Source organism: Eptatretus burgeri, chromosome 1 (genome assembly GCF_056783735.1).
Source record: "Eptatretus burgeri isolate ZD-2024b chromosome 1, Ebu_testis_v1, whole genome shotgun sequence".
Taxonomy (NCBI): Eukaryota; Metazoa; Chordata; class Myxini; order Myxiniformes; family Myxinidae; genus Eptatretus; species Eptatretus burgeri.
Window position 1 is genome coordinate 72126369 of NC_140961.1, and position 26618 is coordinate 72152986.

General features: G+C 44.1%; 1 protein-coding gene across 3 annotated transcripts in view; it reads left to right on the top strand.

Moving 5' to 3' along the window:
• The first annotated feature begins 6511 nt into the window (after positions 1 to 6511).
• The window catches only part of NDEL1 (nudE neurodevelopment protein 1 like 1), an 83452-nt gene continuing 63345 nt past the window's right edge, over positions 6512 to 26618 (top strand). Inside the window, exons 1-3 of one of the 3 annotated variants that reach the window (XM_085887864.1) lie at positions 6513 to 6880; positions 6989 to 7111; positions 25360 to 25513. In XM_085887864.1, the coding sequence (XP_085743990.1) occupies positions 7020 to 7111; positions 25360 to 25513 (246 nt within the window). In that variant the 5' untranslated portion in view covers positions 6513 to 6880; positions 6989 to 7019. Of the gene's footprint in view, positions 7112 to 25359; positions 25514 to 26618 lie in introns of all 3 variants that reach the window. The other 2 variants (XM_085887872.1, XM_085887857.1) reach the window with 2 other exon arrangements.

Here is a 26618-nt window from a genome sequence, read left to right on the forward strand (position 1 = left end):
ACGTGTTTCTAGCTTACAACTGCCATATAAAGACGTGTTCCCAGCAGTTTTGGGAATTGGTATATAAAAATGCTGCTCATAAAAGGGGAACCCAACAGTGTTTTCGAGTCCTTTTTGAGTCGATGTCCATGTCAGCAGTAACAGTATCAGTATCAGTATCAGTATTAGTATCAGTATTAGTATTAGTAGTAGTTTGTTCATGTTGGCAGTAGTAGGTGATTGTGAGGGGGAGGGTGTGGGTTATGATGGATCGTCCTTGCGTTTAACGATTTAACGATTTAAATGATAAACTCAACGATTTAAATGGCTGCATCTCCACTATTGAAAGTAGACGCTTGCGCTCAACAATTGGATTTTTTTTACACTCAACGACTTTTAAACGGTACCACTCAGCTATTTTCATTGTTTACAATAAACGATTTAAATTGCTGTCACTCGCCTTTGTTTTTTGACGCTGGGGTTTTGAAATTTGAAGCGTTTCTTCTGAACGTGTTGAAACGCTCAAACTCGACTATTTTAAATAGACGCTGCCGATGGACAATTGGAATCATAGCCAAGCTAGACATCGAAGTGTGAACATCATCGTCATGCCGAAGAAAAGTTTGAAGAATGCTGCAAATAAGTGTCCTGGCCGTGGCCGTAGACGCTGACGCAAGGACGATCCATTATACCGACGTCTTTCAGCCTATGAGTAACTTAAAAGTAACGTCTGTTGATGTGTGGCAACGATCGCGTAACGTGCCAACAACACGTTAATCATAGGTTAGAAATAAGTTTCGGGTACGCTAAACATTACCTCGGCGTGTCTCAACTTATGATTAACTTACAAGTAGCATGTGTTGACGTCTGTCAACGATCGCAGACCGTGCATACAACTTGTGGCCAGCGTAGCGGAACGTGTGAGTCATACGCCGGCATACGTCGTGAAATTTCAAGCATGAAAAAATTTGAGGACAACCAAAAAGTACAACGTTTAAAGCCAACGTACAACGACGTATGGCAGTGTTTTTCAGCGTGCTCTCAATGTTATCAAAACTTACCCATAACGTATTCAACGTGTGCCAGCGTATTAGAAAAAAAATTCAAAAATCGGCATACGTTGGCTAAAACGTCAAGGTGTGACCGGGCCTTAAGTTAGAAACACGTTCAGGAAGTTCTGTGGTCGTCCGGAAGACGTCAATCAAATTCGTCTACATACGACAATGTGCGTTTGAGATATGTTACACATAGGTTCAAAGCACGCTACTCATAGGTTCAAAGCACGTTACTAATAGGTTAAAAATTAAGTTTCGGGTATGCTAAACATTACCTCGACGTGTTTCGACTTATGAGTAACTTACAAGTAACGTGTGTCAACGATCGCGGAGCGTGCCGAGAACTTATGCCAGTGTATGCGGAACTTGTGAGCCATACGTCGAATACGTCGTAAAATTTTCAGCATGCTTGAAATTTCACGACGTACTAGACGTACCACGGAATATGACAGCGTACTTCATCATTTTTCGGTGTGCTCTTAACGTATACACAACTTACCCATGCTGTATTCGACGTGTGCCAGCGTTTTAGACACATTTTTCATAGGTCGGCATACGCTGGCTAAATCGTCAAGGTGTGACTGCGATGTTGACACTTCCAATTCTCAGGCGGTTATGATTTAAATCGGCGTGCGGCAGGTTTTTAACAGGCTACACCACGAGTTCCTCGGCGATACGTGTGGCGCGCTATGCCTAAGTTAAACTATCGTTGGGCAAAGGCTGTGAACGCCGACAACAGGCTAAGCATTCGTTGGTATAAGTTATCGAGAAGACAACGAAACGTTCTGTGCCCATTACTAATATGTTATGCATGCGACCAACACGTTATGAATACGACCCAAACTTTTTTAAAAACCTCTCAACTTCAGCGTACGCCAACGTTTTACATACATTTTTATACGTTGCCATTGCTGGCTAAAACGTCAAGGTGTGACAGCGCCTTTAGGAAGTATAGATCGTGCTCGGAAACACAAAGCAAAAGTTGAAAACACCCTTCCCATGTTCTTTTTCTGAAGACCACGCACGGTAAGGTGTTTTGGGGGGTTTTTTTTTGGTACATACAGACGAGGCATGGGGAAGAACTCGTGCACTGAATGGATCAGGATGTAACAGCAAGAACAGGATGCAAAACACGCATGCATGGGGTGGACAAGATGGATACACAAGCAAACTCCAAGGAGGGAAAACTGGAGAATTGGAAGGAGAAGGGATTTTGGTGGGGATAACGAGGGTAGAAAAGATCATGATTTGGGATTGGGGGTGATCTTAAGTGGTGAACAGCTATCTTGAAGACGTGGAGGGAATAATGAGATTGAAGAGGATGTGGAAATTGATTCCACATGTGGGGAAAAAAGAGGAACAAATTAGTGGTGGTGAGCAGTCATCTTGGATTTAGGTAGCTTCACCAGAAGGGGGTTGATGGTGGACCGCGTGAACCCGACAGAAACCTGGAGGGGGGGGGATAATGTAAGGAAATAACAGAGGGTGCAAGACCAGAAAGGAGGTGGTACAAGACAGAGATCGTTGACCTGTCTGCAATGGCGAAGCGATAAGCCCATAGATTCAGCTTCATCGTGAGAGATTTCAATAATCTTGAAGGCCTTGGTTTCTATGGTGGCAAGATGTGAGGCAGGGGAGCCGGCTCAGAGGGGAGAGTAGTACTCCATCAAGCTGCGGATGAAAGCCTTGTCGGTGGATAGGAGTTTAGGTGTGCCAAGGAAGGACTTTGTATGAAGGAGGATGCCCAGTTGGTGGATGGCTTTGGAAGCCAACTTTTAAATGTGATTTGCCCAAGAAAGATCATGGCTGATAGTGAGACCTCGGAGTTTTAATGACTGAACTTCCTCAAGAGGATTGTTGAGAAAGTAGATGGGGGGTTTGCCAGACGGTCCCTTTGGAGAGAGATAGTGAGAGTGAGATTTGTCAGGATTGAAAGACATATTCCAAGTGTTCGACCAGCTTGTGATTTTTTTTTCCAATATCAAAAAAATGAACTCTCCAGTTACTTTATCTGAATGATATTCCAGGTGTTGTTGAATCACAAACCAAGTTATTTACAGATGGTACTCAGCTGTTTTAAGGTATGAGGAACATTGAGAACCATCACAAGCTACAACAGAATCATAATTCCCTGTACATTTCCAATAATCTGTTGGTTGAAGATTTTTCTAATGAACTTCAACTCAAAAAAAATTACATCATGCTGAGGATTAAGAGGTCGATTCGGTTTGCATACACTTTAATTGTATTGGATCTATCAGAAATACAAGTACTGTACAAAAAGATTTGTTTGTGATAATATCTAGTACTCTGAAGCCCTCATCATATCACAAGCAGGGCCAACTAAAAGCCAGGCAACATAATTGGGATCAATGTTGAAAATGTGTTTTAAAAGGTAAAGGTTCTGCTCTTTTCATTCCCTGATCTTTTTCTTCTTTGGTACGCAACACGAGGCCACAGGGTCGTATCATTGGCTGAGGGTATGGCTGTGCCACTGATGCAGTTATCTCTGAAGGTGAGGGCAGGAATTTGTAATTTGTTTGGACTGCCGGCGATAGCTCGCCTAATCTTTGCGAAGGGCATTGCGGGACCTTTAACGTCCACCAACTTGTGCAAACAGGACACCCAGTTTAACGTCCATCAGAGGAATGACACACACATTGATGCCTCGTCCTGCCTGTGAAACACTGGGGATGACATTTTGTATCTGGGCCGAGATTCAAACCAAGGCTAGACAGGTTAGAGGTGAGTGTGCATACCTCGAGGCAGGTTAGAGGTGAGTGTGCATACCTCGAGGCTGGTTAGAGGTGAGTGTGCATACCTCGAGGCTGGTTAGAGGTGAGTGTGCATACCTCGAGGGTGGTTAGAGGTGAGTGTGCATACCTCGAGGCTGGTTAGAGGTGAGTGTGCATACCTCGAGGCTGGTTAGAGGTGAGTGTGCATACCTCGAGGCAGGTTAGAGCTGAGTGTGCATTCCTCGAGGCTGGTTAGAGGTGAGTGTGCATACCTCGAGGCAGATTAGAGATGAGTGTGCATACCTCGAGGCTGGTTAGAGGTGACTGTGCATACCTCGAGGCAGGTTAGAGATGAGTGTGCATACCTCGAGGCAGATTAGAGATGAGTGTGCATACCTCGAGGCTGGTTAGAGGTGAGTGTGCATACCTCAAGGCAGGTTAGAGATGAGTGTGCATACCTCGAGGCAGGTTAGAGATGAGTGTGCATACCTCGAGGCTGGTTAGAGGTGAGTGTGCATTCCTCGAGGCTGGTTAGAGGTGAGTGTGCATACCTCGAGGCTGGTTAGAGGTGAGTGTGCATACCTCGAGGCAGGTTAGAGCTGAGTGTGCATTCCTCGAGGCTGGTTAGAGGTGAGTGTGCATACCTCGAGGCTGGTTAGAGATGAGTGTGCATACCTCGAGGCAGATTAGAGATGAGTGTGCATACCTCGAGGCTGGTTAGAGGTGAGTGTGCATACCTCGAGGCTGGTTAGAGGTGAGTGTGCATACCTCGAGGCAGATTAGAGATGAGTGTGCATACCTCGAGGCTGGTTAGAGGTGAGTGTGCATACCTCGAGGCTGGTTAGAGGTGAGTGTGCATACCTCGAGGCTGGTTAGAGGTGAGTGTGCATACCTCGAGGCCATCCTGCCAGCCAAATTTCCAGATAAGAGTATCCCGAAGGATCCATTGTGTGGAATCCAAATTATGTGAAACATACTAACTTGTTAGAGAAGGTGCAGACGCAATGTTTCCTATGTTGTAATCAGCATCCGTAGCTGCAAGAAGAAGATAAATCGATTTGGTTGAGGAATCTGTTTATTTTATGGGTGATGTAAAACTGATCATGTTCCTGTTTTGGAGTCCTCCAGATACTCTTCGAGAAATAAACTTTTCTTTTTTTTAAGAATAAACTTTTAAGAATAAACAGGTAGCATTGAATGGTCTTCAGCCTGGACGTGTGGTAGTGGCTTCGAAGATGGGGAAAAGACCGTCCACCTTCAGCTAAAGGCAAGCTCAGACAGAATGCCCCAGGAAAACCAATGTTTACCATTCCAAAAGTAATCCAATAACCTCCTCTGCATCTTAACCATAAACCCCTTTGGAATATTTATGCAAGTAGTAGTAGTAGTAGTAGTAGTAGTAGTAGTAGTAGTAGTAGTAGTAGCATTAGCAGTAGCTTTCTGGCATTGATTTTTATGGCTTCTCTTATCAAATATTCCCTTGTATGAGTTTAATAAAATTCAGCACATCGATTCCAACAACTTTTATGTCTTCAAACAGATTTCTGCACATTACCATGTAACTTTATCAAACATCCCTTTGAAACTCAAACTCGTAATTGACTTACCAATCCCACTCAACCTCAAACCCAGGCAAGATAGTTCAAAGGTAAGACCGTTTTGGGAGGAAAAACATTTAAACCGGCACGCAATGGCCTTCTCTTCGCGAGATACCGTGGTATGGGATCTTCTGAATGTATATTCTATATTCTATCTATAATTCCAGCAATCTCTGTGTGTCTGTATGTCTGTCTGTCTGTCTGCGACCGCCGTTTCTCGACGACCGCCGGTCCGATCTCATTGAAACTTGCCAGGAATATTGCCGGGAACCCGTGGATGTGCCTTTTCGAGGTTTGATATCGATCGGACGAGCGGTTCCCAAGTTACGGCCATTTATCTGTCGACCAATGACAAGACACGGTGCTGTGACGTCAAAATTAATGTTTATTTATTTATTCATTTTTTTTTTGCACGATCGACGATCCGATCTGATTAAAACTTGCCAGGAATATTGCTGGGGCCCTGTGGATGTGCCTTTTCAAGGTTTGATATTAATCGGACAAGTGGTTCCCAAGTTATGGCCATTTATTTACCAAACCAATGACAGGACACGGTGCTATGACGTCACAATTGACGTCACAATTTATTTTTTTTGGCACGTACTAGTAAGCTCACTGCAAGTAAAATGGCCATAGTTACATTCTCGTGGGGAGGGTGGTGCAGTGTCTCGACACGTGACACGGGACTGCCTGGCACCTCAGGTCGGTATTTCACCTGGGCCCGAGCTTTCGTCGGGATTCGAATTCATCGGAAACCAATTAACGTAGTTTGCCGGACGTACTTGAAGACAACATACACCACCCAGTCACCCGGTGAGTATTGTGACCCTGTCAGACAATCGAATATTAAATGCGGCTTTTCCAATTTATTTTCCTCACAAAGAAGTTGCGATTAAATATCTATCAGCTCGAATGAGAAATCTGTGAGTCAGTGAAGAAATATGTCCACGTATTAATTTTAGCATATTTTCGGTTGCCCTGGTAACAAGACACCGCATGACGTACGTCTGACTAAAATCCGAATCGTCCGACGAAACGTCATTAGTACCCGCCCAAAGAGCAGTGACTTATTGGCTGACGTAACGAGTGACGTAAATTTCCCTGGCCCGACTACCAACCGTTATATTTTTCAAATCTCGGGCCATCGACGAGCTCGAGTAAAGATGGGATTGGGTGGAAACAGGCGCCGTAAGACGTCACGTGACCTGTGACGTTGCGTCACGCTCACCGGACCCGGGTGTAGGCGGAACCTCACGATGCGTCGTTCGCACAGTCTCTCATCATACTCGATGGATTAGCTTTTTCTTTTCATTCGAACCTCCAACCGCCGTTTATTAGCCAAACAAAGGGTTCGCTGGTTGTTGTTGTTGTTGTTTTTTGTGTCGGTCCGTGTGCCTGTTCGTCGCCGCTTCGCCCTGTGGGCCGCGGGATGCGAGCGTAGACGTGGCTGAGTTCGGCGTTTGGCTTGAGGTCACGGCGGTGCCAACTGTGGCCCGAGTGTGACTGGTTCGAGGTAAGTCGGTGATCCGAGGAATGAGTCTTCCGTTTCTGCGTCGCTGCTCCTTCTGTGCGTAATTGTGTGAAATCGACCTCCTGCTCATCAGCTCCGCCTCGTTCTCAGTCTTTTTTTCCCGGTTACTGAATCTCTCACCATGATGACGGATGACGTCGAGATTATTGACTTCGCATCACAAGAGGAAGAGTTGGCCTATTGGAAGAATCTTGCCCTGAAGTATAAAGAGAGGTGGGTGCCGAAGTCTCGTCCCGCTTCACCCTTCTCCCTCCTTAAAGGGCTCACTCGATCTCCCCAGCCGTACACCGGCATTCATACGCTAATCTGTTTAAATGACCCAGTCACCTGGTGCTGCCCTCCCTCCTGGTGTTGCCCTCCCTCCCTCCTGGTGTTGTCCTCCCTCCCTCCTGGTGTTGCCCTCCCTCCTGGTGTTGCCCTCCCTCCTGGTGTTGTCCTCCCTCCCTCCTGGTGGTGCCTTTCGTTCCCGCTCTTGTGTTATTTTTCTATGTACAGTTCGTACATGTCACACCCCTTTTCACTCGGGTACCCTTCGGAACGTCCTTTTGGCCAGATTTGCACCTAACTTTGCCAACGTGCTTTGCACCTTGGATGCCTCAGCCCCACAAACCTTTTTTTTTTTCACTCGCCTGGAAGTAAAAAATATTACTTGAACCAATTAATAAATGGTTGCTTGACACTTTGTTTGGGGAACTTGCATTTCTTGCATGACTTGATATGAATACAGGAACCAAACGACTTGATGCAACGATATGTACTCCATATGACCTATCATTGCAATTTGTACCAACCATAACCAAAAACTACTCCACATACCCACCCAGCATAACGTAAAACTACTCCACATACCCACCCACCAGAACGTAAAACGACTCCACATACCCACCCACCAGAACGTAAAACGACTCCATATACCCACCCACAATAATCTAAAACTACGACACATACCCACCCACCACAACCAAAAACTACGACACACCCACCCACCATAACCAAAAACTACGACACATACCCACCCACCATAACCAAAAACTACGACATACCCATCCACCACTATGTAAAACTACTGCACGTACCCACCATATTCTAAAACCACTACGCGTACCCACCCACCGGGAACGTAAAACCACTCCACATACCCACGCACCATAATCTAAAACTTCAACACATACCCACCCACCATAACCAAAAACTACGACACATAACCTTCCACCATAATGTAAAACTACTGCACGTACCCACTCACCGGGAACGTAAAACTACTCCCCATACCCACCCACCATAATCTAAAACTACTACACATACCCACCCACCATAACGTAAAGCTACTCCACATACCCACCCACCATAATCTAAAACTACTACACATACCCACCCACCATAACGTAAAGCTACTCCACATACCCACCAACCATAACATAAAACGACAACATACCCCCCCCCCCACCATAACGTAAAATTACTCCACATACCCACCCACCATAACTTAAAACGACTCTACATACCCACCCACCATAATCTAAAACTACTACACATACCCATCCACCAGACCGTAAAACGACTCCACATACCCACCCACCATAACGTAAAATTACTCCACATACCCACCCACCATAACGTAAAACAACTCTACATACCCACCCACCATAATCTAAAACTACTACACATTCCCACCCACCATACCGTAAAACGACTCCACATACCCACCCACCATAATCTAAAACTGCTACACATACCCACCCACCATAACCAAAAACTACCACACATACCCACCCAACATAACCAAAAACTACGACATACCCATCCACCACAATGTAAAGCTACTGCACGTACCCACCATCACCTAAAACTACGACACGTACCCATCATAACCTAACACTACTACACATACCCATCATAACCAAAAACTACTTCACGTACCCATCATAACCTAAAACTACTACACATACCCATCATAACGTAAATCTACTCCACATACCCATCATCACGTAAATCTACTCCACATACCCACCATAACCTAAAACTACAACACATGCCCATCATAACCGAAAACTACCACACATACCCATCATAACCTAAAACTACTACACGTACCCATCATAACCTAAAACTACCACGTGTACCCAGGGTCAAGTATGGGAGCATGTGCCAGAACAGTGCGTCGCTGCATCCACTTTCCGCCGATACTCCAGGGGCCTCTGTCTGGCCATCCCCCAGGCAGATGCCAGGCCCATCCCCATCTCCTTGAGATGATGGTCAACCTGCTGCAACCACGAGGCACTTGGTCGACCCACTGGCCTCCTCCACTCACAAGACTCCCTCTCTGAGAGAATCTGGTGAGCAGGATCAGCGTCAGGAAAACGAGCCACATGCCCATACAGCCGCAACTGACGCTCACGGACTATGCAGGTAACAAATCTCATCCGAGTCTCTCTCAGCAACCGCTCGTTGGACACAAAGTCCGACCAGCGATAGCCAAGGATTCTCCGAAGACACCTGGTACCAAAGGAATTAAGTCTCCGTTTCAGATCCTTGGTCAGAGTCCAAGTCTCGCATCCATAGAGCAAGACTGGAAGTATCAAGGACCTGAAGACTCGGACTTTCGTCCTCCCGCACAGGTACCGGCAGCGCCACACCCCATGATCCAGTGAATCCATGACTCCCCAGGCCCGACCCAGACGTCTATTGACCTCTGACTAACAACCAGCAGAGACATGAATATCACTGCCAAGGTAAGTGAATCTCTCCAGGACCTCAACATCCTCACCACAAACAGACACAGACAGGACAGCAGCATCCAAGATGTCACCGAAAGCCTGGATATAAGTTTTGACCCAAGAAACCCGTAATCCCAGCGGCTCCGACTCCTCATTCAGCACCTCGAGGGCCCCCAAAAGGATATCTAAAGTCTCTGCAAAGATGACTGCATCGTCTGCAAAACCAAGGTCCGAGATCTTGACATTCCCAAACGATGCATCGCAGCTTGATCTCTCCGACATCCTCCCTAAAATCCAGTCCATACAAGTGCTGATAAGTGTGGGGGCCAGTACACACCCGTGACGAACTCCAGTAACAACTCGAAATAAGTCAGAGATGGTACCACCACACTTCACAGCACTCTCAGTACCAGAGTAGAGTTCAGACATCAGATCGATCAGTTTTGGTGGCACCCCACGAAGACCAATAATCCTCCAGAGGACATCCCGATTCACAGAGATCAACATAGGCTGCAAGCAGCCCCTGCCGAAACTCTCGCCTGCTTTCGGTGAGGATACGAAGAGCAAGGATACGGTCAATCGTTGACCTCTTTGGTGTAAAGCCTGACTGCTCTGGACGCTGGTGCTCAAGCAGATGGTGGCGAACCCTATCAAGAATTATCCGAGCAAAGACCTTGCCCGGCAATGAGAGCAGCGTCACCCCTCGGTAGTTGTTGCAATCTTGGCGATCACCCTTCCTTTTCCAGAGAGGAACAACAAGGCCCCTCTTCCAATCAGTTGGATGATGCCTGTGTTCCAGGCAGAGCACAAAACTGCATGCAACGACACGAGTGCAGCATTTCCACCAGTCTTGAGAAGTTCAGCATGGATGCCACAGATCCCTGGAGCTTTGCCCTGTTTCAACTGGTTCACCGCAGCCCGTGTTTCCCCAAGCGAAGGTGGACCACAGTTGATTCGAGGGTCAGCAACAGGGATTGTAACACCCTTGACGTCCAACTCGACAGCTTGGGGATCAGCCTGGTACAACCGCTCAAAGTAACCGGCCCAGCGGGCCTTCACTTCAGACTCCTCTGTCAAGAGCCGACCACTCTCTGCTCTAACTGCAGTGCTCCGAGGGATGGGCTTGGATGAACGCAATGCTCGAATTCCCTTGGAAGGGGACGAGAATCACCTGTCCACAGGTGATGCTCTACCCCCTCACAGATTCCTCGCACATAGGCCTCCTTGTCCACCCTCATTGCACGTACAGTTTTACGCCTCAGCTCCCTGAACAGTTCAGCTCTGCCATTCAGCCTGGCCCTGCGACTCTGGTCAATGGTATCCAGTGTCCCTTGAGAGACAAAATTCTTCTTTGCCCTGCGGTGAGTTCCAAGACATCCACCGGCAACATCAAGGACGGTGGTCTTGAAGGTACTCCACAACTCTTCAGGACCCCCCAAAGCACCCAGACCCCCCCCCCCCAAGTGTCCACTCAGCCTGTTCGCAAACTCCTCAGCTACTCTCTCATCCCTGAGCTTGCCAACATCCAGCCTAGGCTGGGATGGTACCATTCTCCAGGATTTAAGGTGCAGCTTTAGAGTTGCTACAACAAGCCTGTGGTCAGTACTGAGGAACTGAGCACTCCGGTAGACCCTGCAGTTCTGGATCATCCTCCAACGACCGTCAATGAGGACATGGTCAATCTCCTTTGCCACACCGCCAGTGTTGGAATACCAAGTCCAGCGATGAGCTTGTGGGCGCTGAAACCATGAACCTGCCACCCTAAGTCCATGACTTCTTGCAAAGTCAAGGAACTTAGTGCTATTCTGGTTCATAGTTCCTGACCCATGGGGACCAACACACACCTCATAACCATCCCCATCAGTTCCAGTCGAAGCATTGAAATCCCCCAAGACTAGAAGTGTATCTCGTCTGGGGCACTGATCAACCACAGACTCGAGCGTGGCGTAGAATGCATCCTTCACGGTGAGATCACTCGCCTCAGTCGGAGCATAAACAGAGACCAGGGAAATGACACCTAAGGAGTGACGAATCCTTAATCTCATAATAAGCTCGTTGACCGGTGTTACCTCAATTATCATTGGGGTCAGCTTATTGGACACAGCTACAGCAACTCCTTGGGTATGGTAACCATCAGAGCGACCAGACCAATAGTAGGTGTAACCACCCACCATTATCTCACCGCAATCCGGTCTCCGAACCTCAGAGAGAGCTGCAATCCCGATGTCCAAACGCTTGAGCTCAGATGATAACAGACAGGTGATCATCCTCTCTTAGGGATAGGACATTCCAGGCACCCACCCGAAGGGACCGCCTCAGGTTATCCCAAGGAGACCGCCGTCTGGTGGACGACACCTCAGCACCACTCCGACACACTCTCCCGCAATCTGACCCTGTGTACCCACCATAACCTAAAACAACCACAGGTACCCACCTTAACCTAAAACAACCACATGTACCCATCAAAACCTAAAACTACCACATGTACCCACCATAACCTAAAAAAACCACACGTACCCATCAAAACCTAAAACAACCACACGTACCCACCATAACCTAAAACAACTACACGGCCCCACCTTTGCCGAAAACTACCACACGTACCCACCATAACCTAAAACAACCACACGTACCCACCATAACCTAAAACAACCACACGTACCCACCATAACCTAAAACTACCACACGTACCCAATCAAAACCTAAAACTACTACACGTATCCATCAAAACCTAAAACTACGATATGTATCCATCTAACCAAAAACTACCACACGTACCCATCAAAACCTAAAACTACCACACGTACCCATCAAAACCTAAAACTACTACACGTATCCATCAAAACCAAAAGCTACTACACGTATCCATCTAACCTAAAACTACTACACGTACCCAATCAAAACCTAAAACTACCACGCGTACCCATCAAAACATAAAACTACCACACGTATCCATCTAACCTAAAACTACTACACATATCCATCTAACCTAAAACTACTACACGTACCCATCAAAACCTAAAACTACCACACGTACCCATCAAAACCTAAAACTACCACACGTACCTATCAAAACATAAAACTCCTACACGTATCCATCTAACCTAAAACTACTACACGTAACCACCATAACCTAAAACGACTACACGTATCCATCTAACCTAAAACGACTACACGTATCCATCCTAACCTAAAACTACTACACGTATCCATCCTAACCTAAAACTACTACACGTACCCATCCTAACCTAAAACTACTACACGTACCCACCATAACCTAAAACTACTACACGTACCCATCAAAACCTAAAACAACCACACGTACCCATCAAAACCTAGAACAACCACACGTATCCACCATAACCTAAAACAACCACACGTATCCACCATAACCTAAAACAACCACACGTACCCACCATAACCTAAAACAACCACACGTACCCACCATAACCTAAAACAACCACACGTACCCAATCAAAACCTAAAACTACCACACGTACCCAATCAAAACCTAAAACTACCACACGTACCCAATCAAAACCTAAAACTACCACGCGTACCCATCAAAACATAAAACTACGACACGTATCCATCTAACCTAAAACTACGACACGTATCCATCTAACCTAAAACTACTACTTGTACCCACCATAACCTAAAACTACTACACGTACCCACCATAACCTAAAACTACTACACGTATCCATATAACCTAAAACTACTACACCTACCCACCATAACCTAAAACTCTACACGTATCCATCCTAACCTAAAACTACTACACGTATCCATCCTAACCTAAAATACTCCACGTACCCATCCTAGCCTAAAACTACTACACAAACCCACCATAAACTAAAACTACTAAACATACCCACCATAACCTAAAACTACTACACGTACCCACCATAACCTAAAACTACTACACGTATCCATCTAACCTAAAACTACAACACGTATCCATCAAACCTAAAACTGCTACACGTATCCATCTAACCTAAAACTGCTACACGTATCCATCTAACCTAAAACTACTACACGTATCCATCTAACCTAAAACTACCACACGTACCCACCATAACCTAAAACTACTACACGTATCCATCTAACCTAAAACTACTACACGTACCCACCATAACCTAAAACTACTACACGTATTCATCTAACCTAAAACTACTATACCTACCCATCATAACCTAAAACTACTACACGTATCCATCCTAACCTAAAACTACTACACGTATCCATCTAACCTAAAACGACTACACGTACCCACCATAACCTAAAAGTACCACATGCTTGGGTGAAACTCTTCTGCATGTGCACAGAAATCCGTATTTTTGAAACGACCCATTCCGAGGTTTCTGTAATTTCGTCATGAGAAAATCATGCCGTGATTCTATGGAATTGAAGTGCTATTCCAACATGCTGATTTGTTTCTCAACCCATTTCATCCAGATGGGGTGCAATGCTAACACATCATGACCATGATTATGTGATTAACTCCTATGGTCGTTTTTTACGAGGTATTTTTGAATAAGTTAACCGGGTGCAAAAGGAGTGGAGATCAGAAAAGTGTGACTGGCATAGGGATTGGAGTGTTCTCAATGCAAATATAATTGTTTCACGAAAAAAAATAATTGGTTCACGAAAAAATATTTTCACGAAAAAATATTTTCACGAAAAAAGTAAGTGACCACTATATTCGTTATTGTTGTCTGTCTGTCCTGAGCATAGCTCCGTCGGTTTTGATCCGATCCTGATAAAATTTTGGTGGGAGGTTTACATCATGATCGAGTTGTGTTTTCCTGAGAATGGGCGTGGTGCGCCCATTATGGGCGGAGCCACGCTCAAAAAACGTGTTTTTAGGGGGTAGCCGATTTCAATTTGCATCTTCTCCTTGGGGGTTTGTCGAATCTGACAGGGGTTTTGGTATTTGGTTAGCCCAATGGCACCTGCATAGCCCCACGGAGCTCGATTTTTCATTTTCGTCCCAAGGTCAAGGTCACAAGGTCACGAACTTAGAAAATCTCGAATTTTGACATAAAAATCATACGACCGCCTAAACTTTGAGAGCTTGGATGACAATATTTTTTATGCATAATCTTGAGGTCATTCCCCACCTAAAGTCTTGAAACCATTCTGCTCTATCTCGAACACCTTGCCCGTGGCGCCCCCTTCAAGTTTGTTTTTACGCTGATTTCATCAAAGTGTGGATAATCTGAGGAGTCTGAAATGCCATGTAGCCTATATGACATTATTAACCTCTGCCATCTTCGAAGATGGATGGAGGTTGCTGTTTTCACCCCTTTCTGTTTGTTTGTTTGTTTGTTTGTGAACAGTATTACGGAAAAACTCCTCGACGGATTTTGACGAAACGTGGTGGGGGGTTAGGTATGGTCCAAGGATCATGCCATTAAATTTTGGACTTGGTCCCCCCCCCCAAAAAAAAAATTGTTAGAGAATTTTTTAATATTATTTTGCATTTCTGCATGTTTAAGTGATTTCCAACCCCCCCCCCCAAAAAAAAAATTGTTAGAGAAAAAAAAAATGTTTTGCAACTTTTTTTTTCAACAAAATTTCGATTTCTTTTTTTTGCATTTCTACATGTTTTAAGTGATTTCCAACCCCCTCCCCCCCAAAAAAAAATGGAGAAAAGAACTATAACTGTCAGCACTGTTGTCATATTTAATAAGATATAAGGTTCACTTGAGTGACCCAGCAGTATTGGCGGCGGAGGTTTTGCACTCTCCCGAGTGCTCCCCCTCTAGTATTGTTCCTAGAATGTTCCAGAGGAAGTTTTGCACCAAAGGTCATAATCCTTGACCTTTGACCTTTAATGTTCACAAAGGTCAAGTTTTCAAAGTTGTGGGAATCGAACCGGATTTTCGACCTTCTTCGATTAACGAACTCCAATAAGCTATAGCACGTATCCTGTTTCCTTATTTTAATGTCCACAACAATTTTTTGTGACCTTTAAAGGTTATGCAAAGGTCAAATTTTGAAAGTTGTTGAACGAAACCGGGTTTTCGACATTTTGCAGCTAATAACCTGTCACTTGTACCACATCATGTTGATCATTTTTATAACTTGGTCAAACATTATCACATTGTCTCATCCTTGACGTCTGAAACAATCTACATCGTTAAATACCGCTCGTGAACCATCGTCATCTTCAGACTTGTCAATATGTTAAAATTCATTTATTTATGACAACTTGCAACTTCCCCTTGTACATGCCACATGTGGCATTGTACATGTTCACTGACCCCTGCTGGAGGATTTGGTTAGAATTGTTAATTCCGTTGATCTCTTTTAAGAAAACATTACCAATTTAACCTTCCCTGGGTATTTGCCTTTCGAGCCGTGCCAAAATGGTTTCTCACGTGCTAAGTCTGAAATGTTCAGTCACCACACCAAAAGTGTTTTTTTTTTATGGAATAACAGTCCATTAGAAGAAGACACGCGACAACCAAAACGGAGAATCCAACGACAGGATAGATGGATATGAAAATGGGCAGACAAATAAATAAATAAATAAAGGACACTCGTGATCCAATATAACGAAAACCCACCTGATTCAGGAAATGTAATCAAATCAAAATTGTCACGAGCACAACAGAGGGTGCCAGATGAGCTATTTTCGGCAGATGTTGTGGCGTTTACAAGTCCAGTATCCACTAAGTAAAGAAATTAGCAGAGAACATGTGGGGGTAGTGAATGTGCTGGTTTACACTGGAGCGAGGGTAATTCCGGGTAACCGCCCCATTACACATGAGCGTGAGTTTAACTCAGGTAGACGAGCGAATGTTCTGGGTTTGCACCACGAGCGAGGGTGATTCCGGTAACCCGCTTCATTACATGACGTGATAGTTTACAGGGGTAGTGAATGCTCTGGCTTACACTGGAGCGAGGGCAATTCCGGGAAACCACTCCATTACACATGAGTGTGACACCCCACCACCATTTATAAAACATATTGAAAGTCCTGGGAAGGTATGTGGTATTTAGTATTCACTTTTTATAATAACAAAATGCTGTACGAACTGAAAATGATCTTCCCAGCAAAGGATGTTCAGGTGAAATAACTTTTTGTTTTCAAAACGACTAAAAAAATATATAAACCAATGTCACCCGCAGGGTGACCCGTATCTTGCCAAAAGGTGACACGTGTGACTTCTATAAGGTCACACTGAGGTGAACAGAGCTGCTATCCACCAGGAGTGACTCCTTGAGGAATATCTGCCTACGAGAGATTCCGATGAGAATCGTTCTACAGAGTAACCATGAAAAATAGGCGTTTGCCTCATAACGTCACCAAATGATGTCATAATGTCTCAAGCTTGACATATCTATAAAGCACTCATCGAGGTGTTCAATTTGAGGTACTACACGATATGTTTCCTAAAACTTGAAAATTTGACCTTGGGGTCAAATATGTTTGACCTTCGGCGCGAACCATGAAGGTCAAGGCCAATCGCCACCAAAAATTAATCAGCTGAGCGCCAGACCATGAACTATATTCCCATGAAGTTTGAAGACGATCCGATCAAAATTACTCAAAAAATAAGGGTTTCGTCGACTCCCCTGATTTGCGACAGTGACCTTGACCTTTGAACTTGACCTTCAAAATTTTATGCGCTGAAAGGGACCTCTATAGGCCTCTGATATGCGAAGTTACTAAAATTTCTAATGATAACTGTGCTCTGCAGATTTTTTTTATACGTGATTACAGACAAAGAAAAAAAACAAAAAAAAGAAATACAAGCTGACCAATATATCTTGCAAAAACTTCGTTTTGGCAAGATAAAAACAACCTAAAACGACCACGTGTACCCACCATAACCTAAAACTACAACATGTGTGATGTAACGAACTTTGAATGGAAAATCTGTATGATGATGCACACATGTTTTTCCTCATGCATATTCACGTTTTGCCTCATGCATCTTTATGCTCCGCCCATGTGTTGCGTCATCTCCGCTGCAGAGGGCGAGTGCACTCATCCCCGGTCTGACGGGATGTGTGCATATATCTGGAAAGGGCACGTTTTTTTACCGACGCATTTGTAGTCTTTAAAAAATTTTTTAAAAAGGTGTTTTGAAACTCTGCAAGTGTTGGTTAAAATTGCCTGGAGCATTCTTATTCAATAATCGAATTACATAGGCCGTTCCAGGAGAACATGTTCCCACAATAACGTAAAACTACTACAAGAACCCGCCGTAAACCGTGCCGGCTGCTCTCCCCCACCGTAAACCGTGCCGGGGGCTTGCCCCCGCCGTAAACCGCGCCGGCTGCTCTCCCCCGCCGTAGACCGCGCCGGCTGCTCTCCCTCGCCGTAAACCGTGCTGGGGGCTCGCCCCCGCCGTAAACCGCGCCGGCTGCTCTTCCCTGCCGTAAACCGTGCCGGCTGCTCTCACCCGCCATAAATCGCGCCAGCTGTTCTCCCCCGCCATAAACCGTGCCGGTTGCTTGCCCCCGCCGTAAGCGGTGCCGGCTGCTCGCCCCCGCCGTAAACCGTGCTGCCGCTCGCCCACGCCGTAAACCGTGCCGCTGCTCACCCCCGCCGTAAACCGTGCCGCTGCTCACCCCCGCCGTAAACCGTGCCGCTGCTCGCCTCCGCCGTAAACCGTGCCGCTGCTCGCCCCCGCCGTAAACCGTGCCGCTGCTCGCCCCCGCCGTAAACCGCGTCGGCTGCTCGCCCCCGCCGTAAACCGTGTCGGCTGCTCGCCCCCGCCGTAAACCGTGCCGCTGCTCGCCCCCGCCGTAAACCGTGCCGCTGCTCGCCCCCGCCGTAAACCGTGCCGGCTGCTCGCCCCTGCCGTAAACCGCATCGGCTGCTCGCCCACGCCGTAAACAGTGCCGCTGCTCATCCCCGCCGTAAACCGCCTTATGAGGAAATAAATGAAAACACCTTTATCTTGGAACAATTGCATTATATTGTTCTATTTTTCGGAAAAAGTTGGAGGAATTTTTGTGCAACGTGAAGCTAAAGAAACATTTGAAATTGTCAAATGTTGTTTCCTCTTGCCTTCTCTCTCCTTTTAGTCCTCTATCCCTTTCTTGCCCGACAAATATGAATGCATTACTCCATCAATGCACTCTTTGTTCACTTTACAAATTTCATGCTTTCCATTAACCAGAACTCCTTTATCCTTTTATTTATTATTATTATTATTATTATTATTATTATTATTATTATTATTATTATGTATTTTTTTGTTAAGGTACACTTTTTGGAATTGCAATCCTGTTCCTTTCCAATCACAGTGGTCCCTCCATTGATTCAAGGTTGAGGCCCATCGCAATCTTGCCGCCTCCCATTCCTTCACGTGATCTATCTTTTTCATTTTTATGTCTTAAACCTTTGCTAAGCTTTTCCTATATGTGAGACGAGCTGAAGTACCCGGTAATACCCGGGAAATTTGCCCGATTTTCCTCACGCAAGTGAGACTCAGGCATTAGTTGTATGGAGAAAATTAGGAAGGCTTCTTTTATTCCTCAGATTTATGGAAGGAAGGCTTTTTGCTGCCGTAATCCTCAGAGAGGTCATAGTTGAAGGCGGCCTTGAGCCACTCAATGTTTCTAGCAGCAGTGGAAACTGTCCTTGATATCCTGCCAAAACCCGGACCTAGAAAGCTGGAACGTGAGTTTTGTGCTTTTCTCGCCCGTCGGTGTGACGTTCTATTTGCAGTTCGGCGACGCTCTCTCTGCAGCCGACTGTGCTTGCCTGGCTCGTTCATGAGCAGATTTATCAGCAGTAAGACGTCTCTCTCTCTCTCTCTCTCTCTCTCTCTCTCTCTCTCTCTCTCTCTCTCTCTCTCTCTCTCTCTCTCTCTCTCTCTCTCTCTCTCTCTCTCTCTCTCTCTCTCTCTCTCTCTCTCTCTCTCTCTCTCTCTCTCTCTCTCTCTCTCTCTCTCTCTCTCTCTCTCTCTCTCTCTCTCTCTCTCTCTCTCTCTCTCTCTCTCTCTCTCTCTCTCTCTCTCTCTCTCTCTCTCTCTCTCTCTCTCTCTCTCTCTCTCTCTCTCTCTCTCTCTCTCTCTCTCTCTCTCTCTCTCTCTCTCTCTCTCTCTCTCTCTCTCTCTCTCTCTCTCTCTCTCTCTCTCTCTCTCTCTCTCTCTCTTTTCTCTCTCTCTCTCTCTCTCTTTTCTCTCTCTCTTTTCTCTCTCTCTTTTCTCTCTCTCTTTTCTCTCTCTCTTTTCTCTCTCTCTTTTCTCTCTCTCTTTTCTCTCTCTCTTTTCTCTCTCTCTTTTCTCTCTCTCTTTTCTCTCTCTCTTTTCTCTCTCTCTTTTCTCTCTCTCTTTTCTCTCTCTCTTTTCTCTCTCTCTTTTCTCTCTCTCTTTTCTCTCTCTCTTTTCTCTCTCTCTTTTCTCTCTCTCTTTTCTCTTTCTCTTTTCTCTCTCTCTTCTCTCTCTTTCTTTTCTCTCTCTCTTTTCTCTCTCTCTTTTCTCTCTCTCTTTTCTTTCTCTCTCTTTTCTCTTTGTCTCTTTTCTCTCTCTATTTTCTCTCTCTCTTTTCTCTCTCTCTCTTTTCTCTCTCTCTTTTCTCTCTCTCTTTTCTCTCTCTCTTTTCTCTCTCTCTTTTCTCTCTCTCTTTTCTCTCTCTCTTTTCTCTCTCTCTTTTCTCTCTCTCTTTTCTCTCTCTCTTTTCTCTCTCTCTTTTCTCTCTCTCTTTTCTCTCTCTCTTTTCTCTCTCTCTTTTCTCTCTCTCTTTTCTCTCTCTCTTTTCTCTCTCTCTTTTCTCTCTCTCTTTTCTCTCTCTCTTTTCTCTCTCTCTTTTCTCTCTCTCTTTTCTCTCTCTCTTTTCTCTCTCTCTTTTCTCTCTCTCTTTTCTCTCTCTCTTTTCTCTCTCTCTTTTCTCTCTCTCTTTTCTCTCTCTCTTTTCTCTCTCTCTTTTCTCTCTCTCTTTTCTCTCTCTCTTTTCTCTATCTCTTTTCTCTATCTCTTTTCTCTATCTCTTTTCTCTCTCTCTTTTCTCTCTCTCTTTTCTCTCTCTCTTTCCTCTATCTCTTTTCTCTATCTCTTTTCCCTATCTCTTTTCTCTATCTCTTTTCTCTCTCTCTTTTCTCTCTCTCTTTTCTCTCTCTCTTTTCTCTCTCTCTTTTCTCTCTCTCTTTTCTCTCTCTCTTTTCTCTCTCTCTTTTCTCTCTCTCTTTTCTCTCTCTCTTTTCTCTCTCTCTTTTCTCTCTCTCTTTTCTCTCTCTCTTTTCTCTCTCTCTTTTCTCTCTCTCTTTTCTCTCTCTCTTTTCTCTCTCTCTTTTCTCTCTCTCTTTTCTCTCTCTCTTTTCTCTCTCTCTTTTCTCTCTCTCTTTTCTCTCTCTCTTTTCTCTCTCTCTTTTCTCTCTCTCTTTTCTCTCTCTCTCTCTCTCTCTCTCTCTGCAGCTGACTCCGCTTGCCTGGCTCTTTCATGAGCAGATCTATCTGCAGTTCGCTGTTGCCATGTGCATGCAGTTCAATAATTCAAATAACAGGAGGAGAATGTGTCTTTAAAAAGTCAATGAATATGAACATTTTGTATTTCAAAAAACCCTAGCATTTTTAACCATGAAGCCCTTTGTTACGATTAATACGCCGGCGCACTTTTCGAAAGCCTTTTTTACTTACGAAATCTAAAGATTTAGATCTAAAGATTTCGTAAGTACATTGATGACTTCTGTTTCTGTTTGTTTGTTTGTTACTTAACGAAATCTAAAGATTTCTTAAGTATATTGATGCCTTCCATTTCTGTTTGTTTGTTTGTTTGTTTGTTTGTAGGCACGATAACTCAAGAACAGAAGAAGCAACCAATGTCAAATTACACCATGTGATTCAGGAGGGTGATGGCAAGTGCTGATTAGATTTTGGTCAAAATCAGTCAAAGGTCAAGGTCACAGTGAGGTCAAACATAATTCCGTAAATTCATGTGGAGAAATGGAGTATTTTTGCTTCGCTCGACGTTACGAGTTCATTTTAACTTCGATTTTAATTTTGTCTTCGGTTTTTGCGATCGCTTCGGACGCTCAAAACTCGGTTGTCGAAATTCTGGTAAAAATCTGATGTTTTGGAGACGTTTTAAGATTGTATAAAAAAATATTTCATTTGATGCGTCACGGGTCGTCCCATGATGCAGTGCACTCGAGCAGATGCGTCGTTGAGTTATGTTAAGGTATAATTGCGTGGAGAAATGGAGATTTTTGCTTCGGTCGACGTTACGATTTTTGATGATTTGATACAGAATCATCGTAGAAACTTTTGCTTTGCGTCGCTACCTTCTCAAGAGAGCTTTTATTAGACAAGGTCAGAGGTCAAGTTGACGATTTTGTAAGTACCAGTCTATGACTGCTTGTTTGTTACTTACAAAATCTAAAGATTTCGTAAGTATATTGATGCCTTCCGTTTCTGTTTGTTTGTTTGTTTGTTTGTTTGTTTGTAGGCACGATAACTCGAGAACGGAAGAAGCTACCAATGTCAAATTACACCACATGGTTCAGGAGGGTGATGGCTAGCGCTGATTAGATTTTGGTCAAAATCGGTCAAAGGTCAAGGTCACAGTGAGGTCAAACATAATTCCGTAAATTCACGTGGAGAAATGGAGTATTTTTGCTTCGCTCGACGTTACGAGTTCATTTTAACTTCGATTTTAATTTTGTCTTCGGTTTTTGCGATCGCTTCGGACGCTCAAAACTCGGTTGTCGAAATTCTGGTAAAAATCTGATGTTTTGGAGACGTTTTAAGATTGTTTAAAAAATATTTCACTTGATGCGTCACGGGTCGTCCCATGATGCAGTGCGCTCGAGCAGATGCGTCATTGAGTTATGTTAAGGTATAATTGCGTGGAGAAATGGAGATTTTTGCTTCGGTCGACGTTACGATTTTTGATGGTTTGATACAGAATCATCGTAGAAACTTTTGCTTTGCGTCGCTACCTTCTCGAGACAGCTTTTATTAGACAAGGTCAGAGGTCAAGTTGACGATTTTGTAAGTACCAGTCTATGACTGCTTGTTTGTTACTTACAAAATCTAAAGATTTCGTAAGTATATTGATGCCTTCCGTTTCTGTTTGTTTGTTTGTTTGTTTGTTTGTTTGTAGGCACGATAACTCGAGAACGGAAGAAGCTACCAATGTCAAATTACACCACATGGTTCAGGAGGGTGATGGCTAGCGCTGATTAGATTTTGGTCAAAATTCGACAAAGGTCAAGGTCACAGTGAGGTCAAACATAATTCCGTAAATTCACGTGGAGAAATGGAGATTTTTGCTTCGCTCGACGTTACGAGTTAGTTTTAACTTCGATTTTAATTTTGTCTTCGGTTTTTGCGATCGCTTAGGATACTTAAAACTCTGTTGTCGAAATTCTGGTAAAAATCGGATGTTTTGGAGACGTTTTAAGATTGTATAAAAAATATTTCACTCGACGCGTCACGGGTCGTCCCATGATGCAGCACGCTCGAGCAGACGCATCGTTGAGTCACTATGGTTTTGCGTGTGCGCGCTGACGGTGTTTTCGATAAAGATGGTGTTTAAAATCATTTTTTATCCCAATAAAGGTTATCGTCGCATGCCTGACTCGCTAAGCCATCGGATGATGTAAAGATTGTTGGTGGATGGCCGAATATTACGGTTTTGTGACTGATAAAATAATATTAAATAAATGCGTGGAGAAATGGAGTATTTTTGCTTCGCTCGACATTACGAGTTCATTTTAACTTCAATTTTAATTTTGTCTTTGGTTTTTGCGATCGCTTCGGACGATTAAAGCGCGGTTGTAGAAATTCTGGTAAAAATCGGATGTTTTGGAGACGTTTTAAGATTGTTTAAAAAATATTTCATTCGACGCGTCACGGGTCGTCCCATGATGCAGTGCGCTCGAGCAGACGCATCGTTGAGTTACGTTAAGGTATAATATAATTGCGTGGAGAAATGGAGATTTTTGCTTCAGTCGACGTTACGATTTTTGATGGTTTGATACAGAATCATCGTAGAAACTTCTGGTTTGCATCGCTACCTTCTCGAGAGACAGATTTTTTTTGACAAGGTCAGAGGTCAAGTTGACGATTTCGTAAGTACCAGTCTATGACTGCTTGTTTGTTTGTTTGTTTGTCGGCACGATAACTCGAGAACGGAAGAAGCTCCCAATGTCAAATTACACCACGTGATTCAGGAGGGTGATTGCTCATGCTGATTAGATTTTGGTCAAAATCGGTCAAAGGTCAAGGTCACAGCAAGGTCAAATATTCGATTTTTGATGGTTTGATTCAGATAACTCGAGAAAGGAAGAAGCTACCGATGTCAAATTTCACCACGTGATTCAGGAGGGAGGTGGCGAGCGCTGATTAGATTTTGGTCAAAATCGGTCAAAGGTCAAGGTCACAGTGAGGTCAAACATCCAAAACATTAGATTTTTGAAAGTTTTGTACAGAATCATCTTTGAAACTTCTGGTTTGCATCGCTACCTTCTCTCGAGACAGCTTTTATTAGACAAGGTCAGTGGTCAAGTTGACGATTTCGTAAGTACCAGTCTATGACTGCTTGTTTTTTTTAATTGAAATTATTTATATATATATATATATATATATATATATAAAAATATATATTTTTTTTACATTTTTATGGAAAGCCACTTAGCGCATCCTGGAGCTGAATGCTAGATCTATATGTGTGTAAAGTTTCATCAAGATCGATTCACTGGTCTCGGAGCTTATTCGTTACAAACAAACAGACAGAAGGACTGCCATTTCTATAGTAGATTTATTTTGTCCTCATGTAATGCTTCTGTGAACATCCAATGTTTGACCACTACAACTCCCCAATCCACATCCACCCCTTTCTTCCATGTTTGTAAATCTTGTTATCGATTGTTTTATTGATCTATGAGCACTGACTTTCTTCTGAAATAAAAAACCAACAAAACTGCCAAGAAAGAACACACACAGTGTGGCTCACACCTTTTGAAAGAGGCTGTGTGTAGTTTCACAACTACAATCTTAAAATGCACTTGAGACGGCTGACTTGCCATTCTCATTCTGAGGGTGTTGTGCTGTGAGAGGTTATCAGAACTTGAATCTGAACTTTTTGTGAACTAGCGTGAACTTACCAACTTTTTTTATGGTCCTCGTACTTTTGTTTTCACGCTTCAGGTAAATGCTAGTCTCTCTTCAGCTGTATATGTATGTTTTTCAGAACATTACCAAATAGAAGGACACTTGGTAGAGCTCATACCTCTGCCACATAATGCCTGATCCACGAGAACATATCGGCCCAATACATTTTTGAAATATCATGCTATACAGTACTCTATCGTTTTTGAGCCTTATCTCTCAATGGTGAAGAATCACTTGAAAAATCAAATAATTCTCGTATCCACATCCGGATTCGGATCTTCCCCCAAATCTAATCAATTCTTCCTTGTCATACACCCAACCTGTCCACTAAGTTTCATCCGAATCCGTCCACAACTTTTTGAGATATCGTGCTATATCTCATTTTTGGCTCCGTCGCTCAATGGTGAAGAATCACTGAAAAAGATTATCAGATCCGGATCTACAATAAAATCTAATCAGTTCGTCCTTGTGAAAACCCAACCTGTCCACCAAATTTCATCGGGATCCGTCCACAACTTTTTGAGATATCCTGCACACAAACAAACAGAGAGGGGTGAAAACATAACCTCCTTCGTCTTCGGTGGCGGAAGTGATGAAATGTGAATTGTTGGTGCCTGGTAGCCATTTGAAGAATCACTCGCTCTCTCTCATTTCTGTTTAATAGTGCTCAGGACGCGCTCGAAGAGCTGGAAGAATTCCAGATGGGTAGCCGAGAACTTGAAGCTGAGCTGGAAGCTCAGCTGGAACAATTGGAAGAGAAAAACAGAGAACTGCGTGCTACAAATGAGCGCCTTTTTGTTGAGGTCGAAGACCTAAAGGTAACTTTCATAACTCGTGCTCCATCATCTTGACAATGTTGCATTGAGGTCAGAAATAGCCTTTTTTTCACCAATGATTGCATTACAATTCGTGTTCCTTGGACTTTATGAGGATAGTTAAAGGATGATGTATGGAGTTTTCATTCTAGAAAATTGAAAAATAAATACAGGAATGTTGATTGTTGATGAAGCTACACCTTTTTCTCGAAGTACTCGCTATGCTACATGTACACACTTATCCCATAAATTTGGTAGTAACTGGATGAGATCTGTTTCGATATCGTGGGGGGAAAATACCCAGCCATGATGGTAAACTTGATGGCGTTAGATGTTGTGTGGTCAATAGATGAAAATAGCAAGGCGAAAAGTCTATCTATAAGGTTTGATTTGGAACTCTCAACCAATCTTCGCTATAGTAGTAATGGTCACGTCTGTTGTGTGAGGGCCACGGCTATGTTATAGTCTTCGTCTTCGTTCAAATGTGGCAGAGGGTTGTGGGGCAGCATCATTGGCTGAGAGCATGGCTGTGCCACTGATGCAATGCCATCTGGTGGTGAGGGTTGGAATTTGGCCAGGGTGCCATTGATAGCTTGCCTACTCTTCACGAAGGACACCATGAGATCGTTAATGCCCACCAACGAATGCTGGCAGACACATTGATGAATCGCCCTGCTTGTGAATCACCAGGGTGTAGGTGTGCATATTGCCTGGTTGGGATTCAAACCCAGGCTAGACAGCTTAGAGGCAAGTGTGCATACGACTAGGCCATCCTGTCAGCCCTTTATGTTGTGGTAAAGTCTTGAAGGATGGTGGTCTTCAAGGCATGAGACAACATACCTGGCTATCGCAATTGGTTGTTTCTCTTCATTGTGTAAGATGTGACTCTTGATCTGGGATTAATTAGAGGCTGGTCTGCTAAATGAATTATTTTTTATTTTTTTTTAATTTTTTTCAACCCTGGCAAATCTCAGTCTCTCCCTGTAGCCCCAGAAGGATCGTCAAACGATCCCACCTATCCATTTCCATGGTCAGCGATTGGAACTCGTTCAGTCTCTTACTTGTCTACCTCACCATCAGCTGTGACCTCTCCTGGATGAAACACATG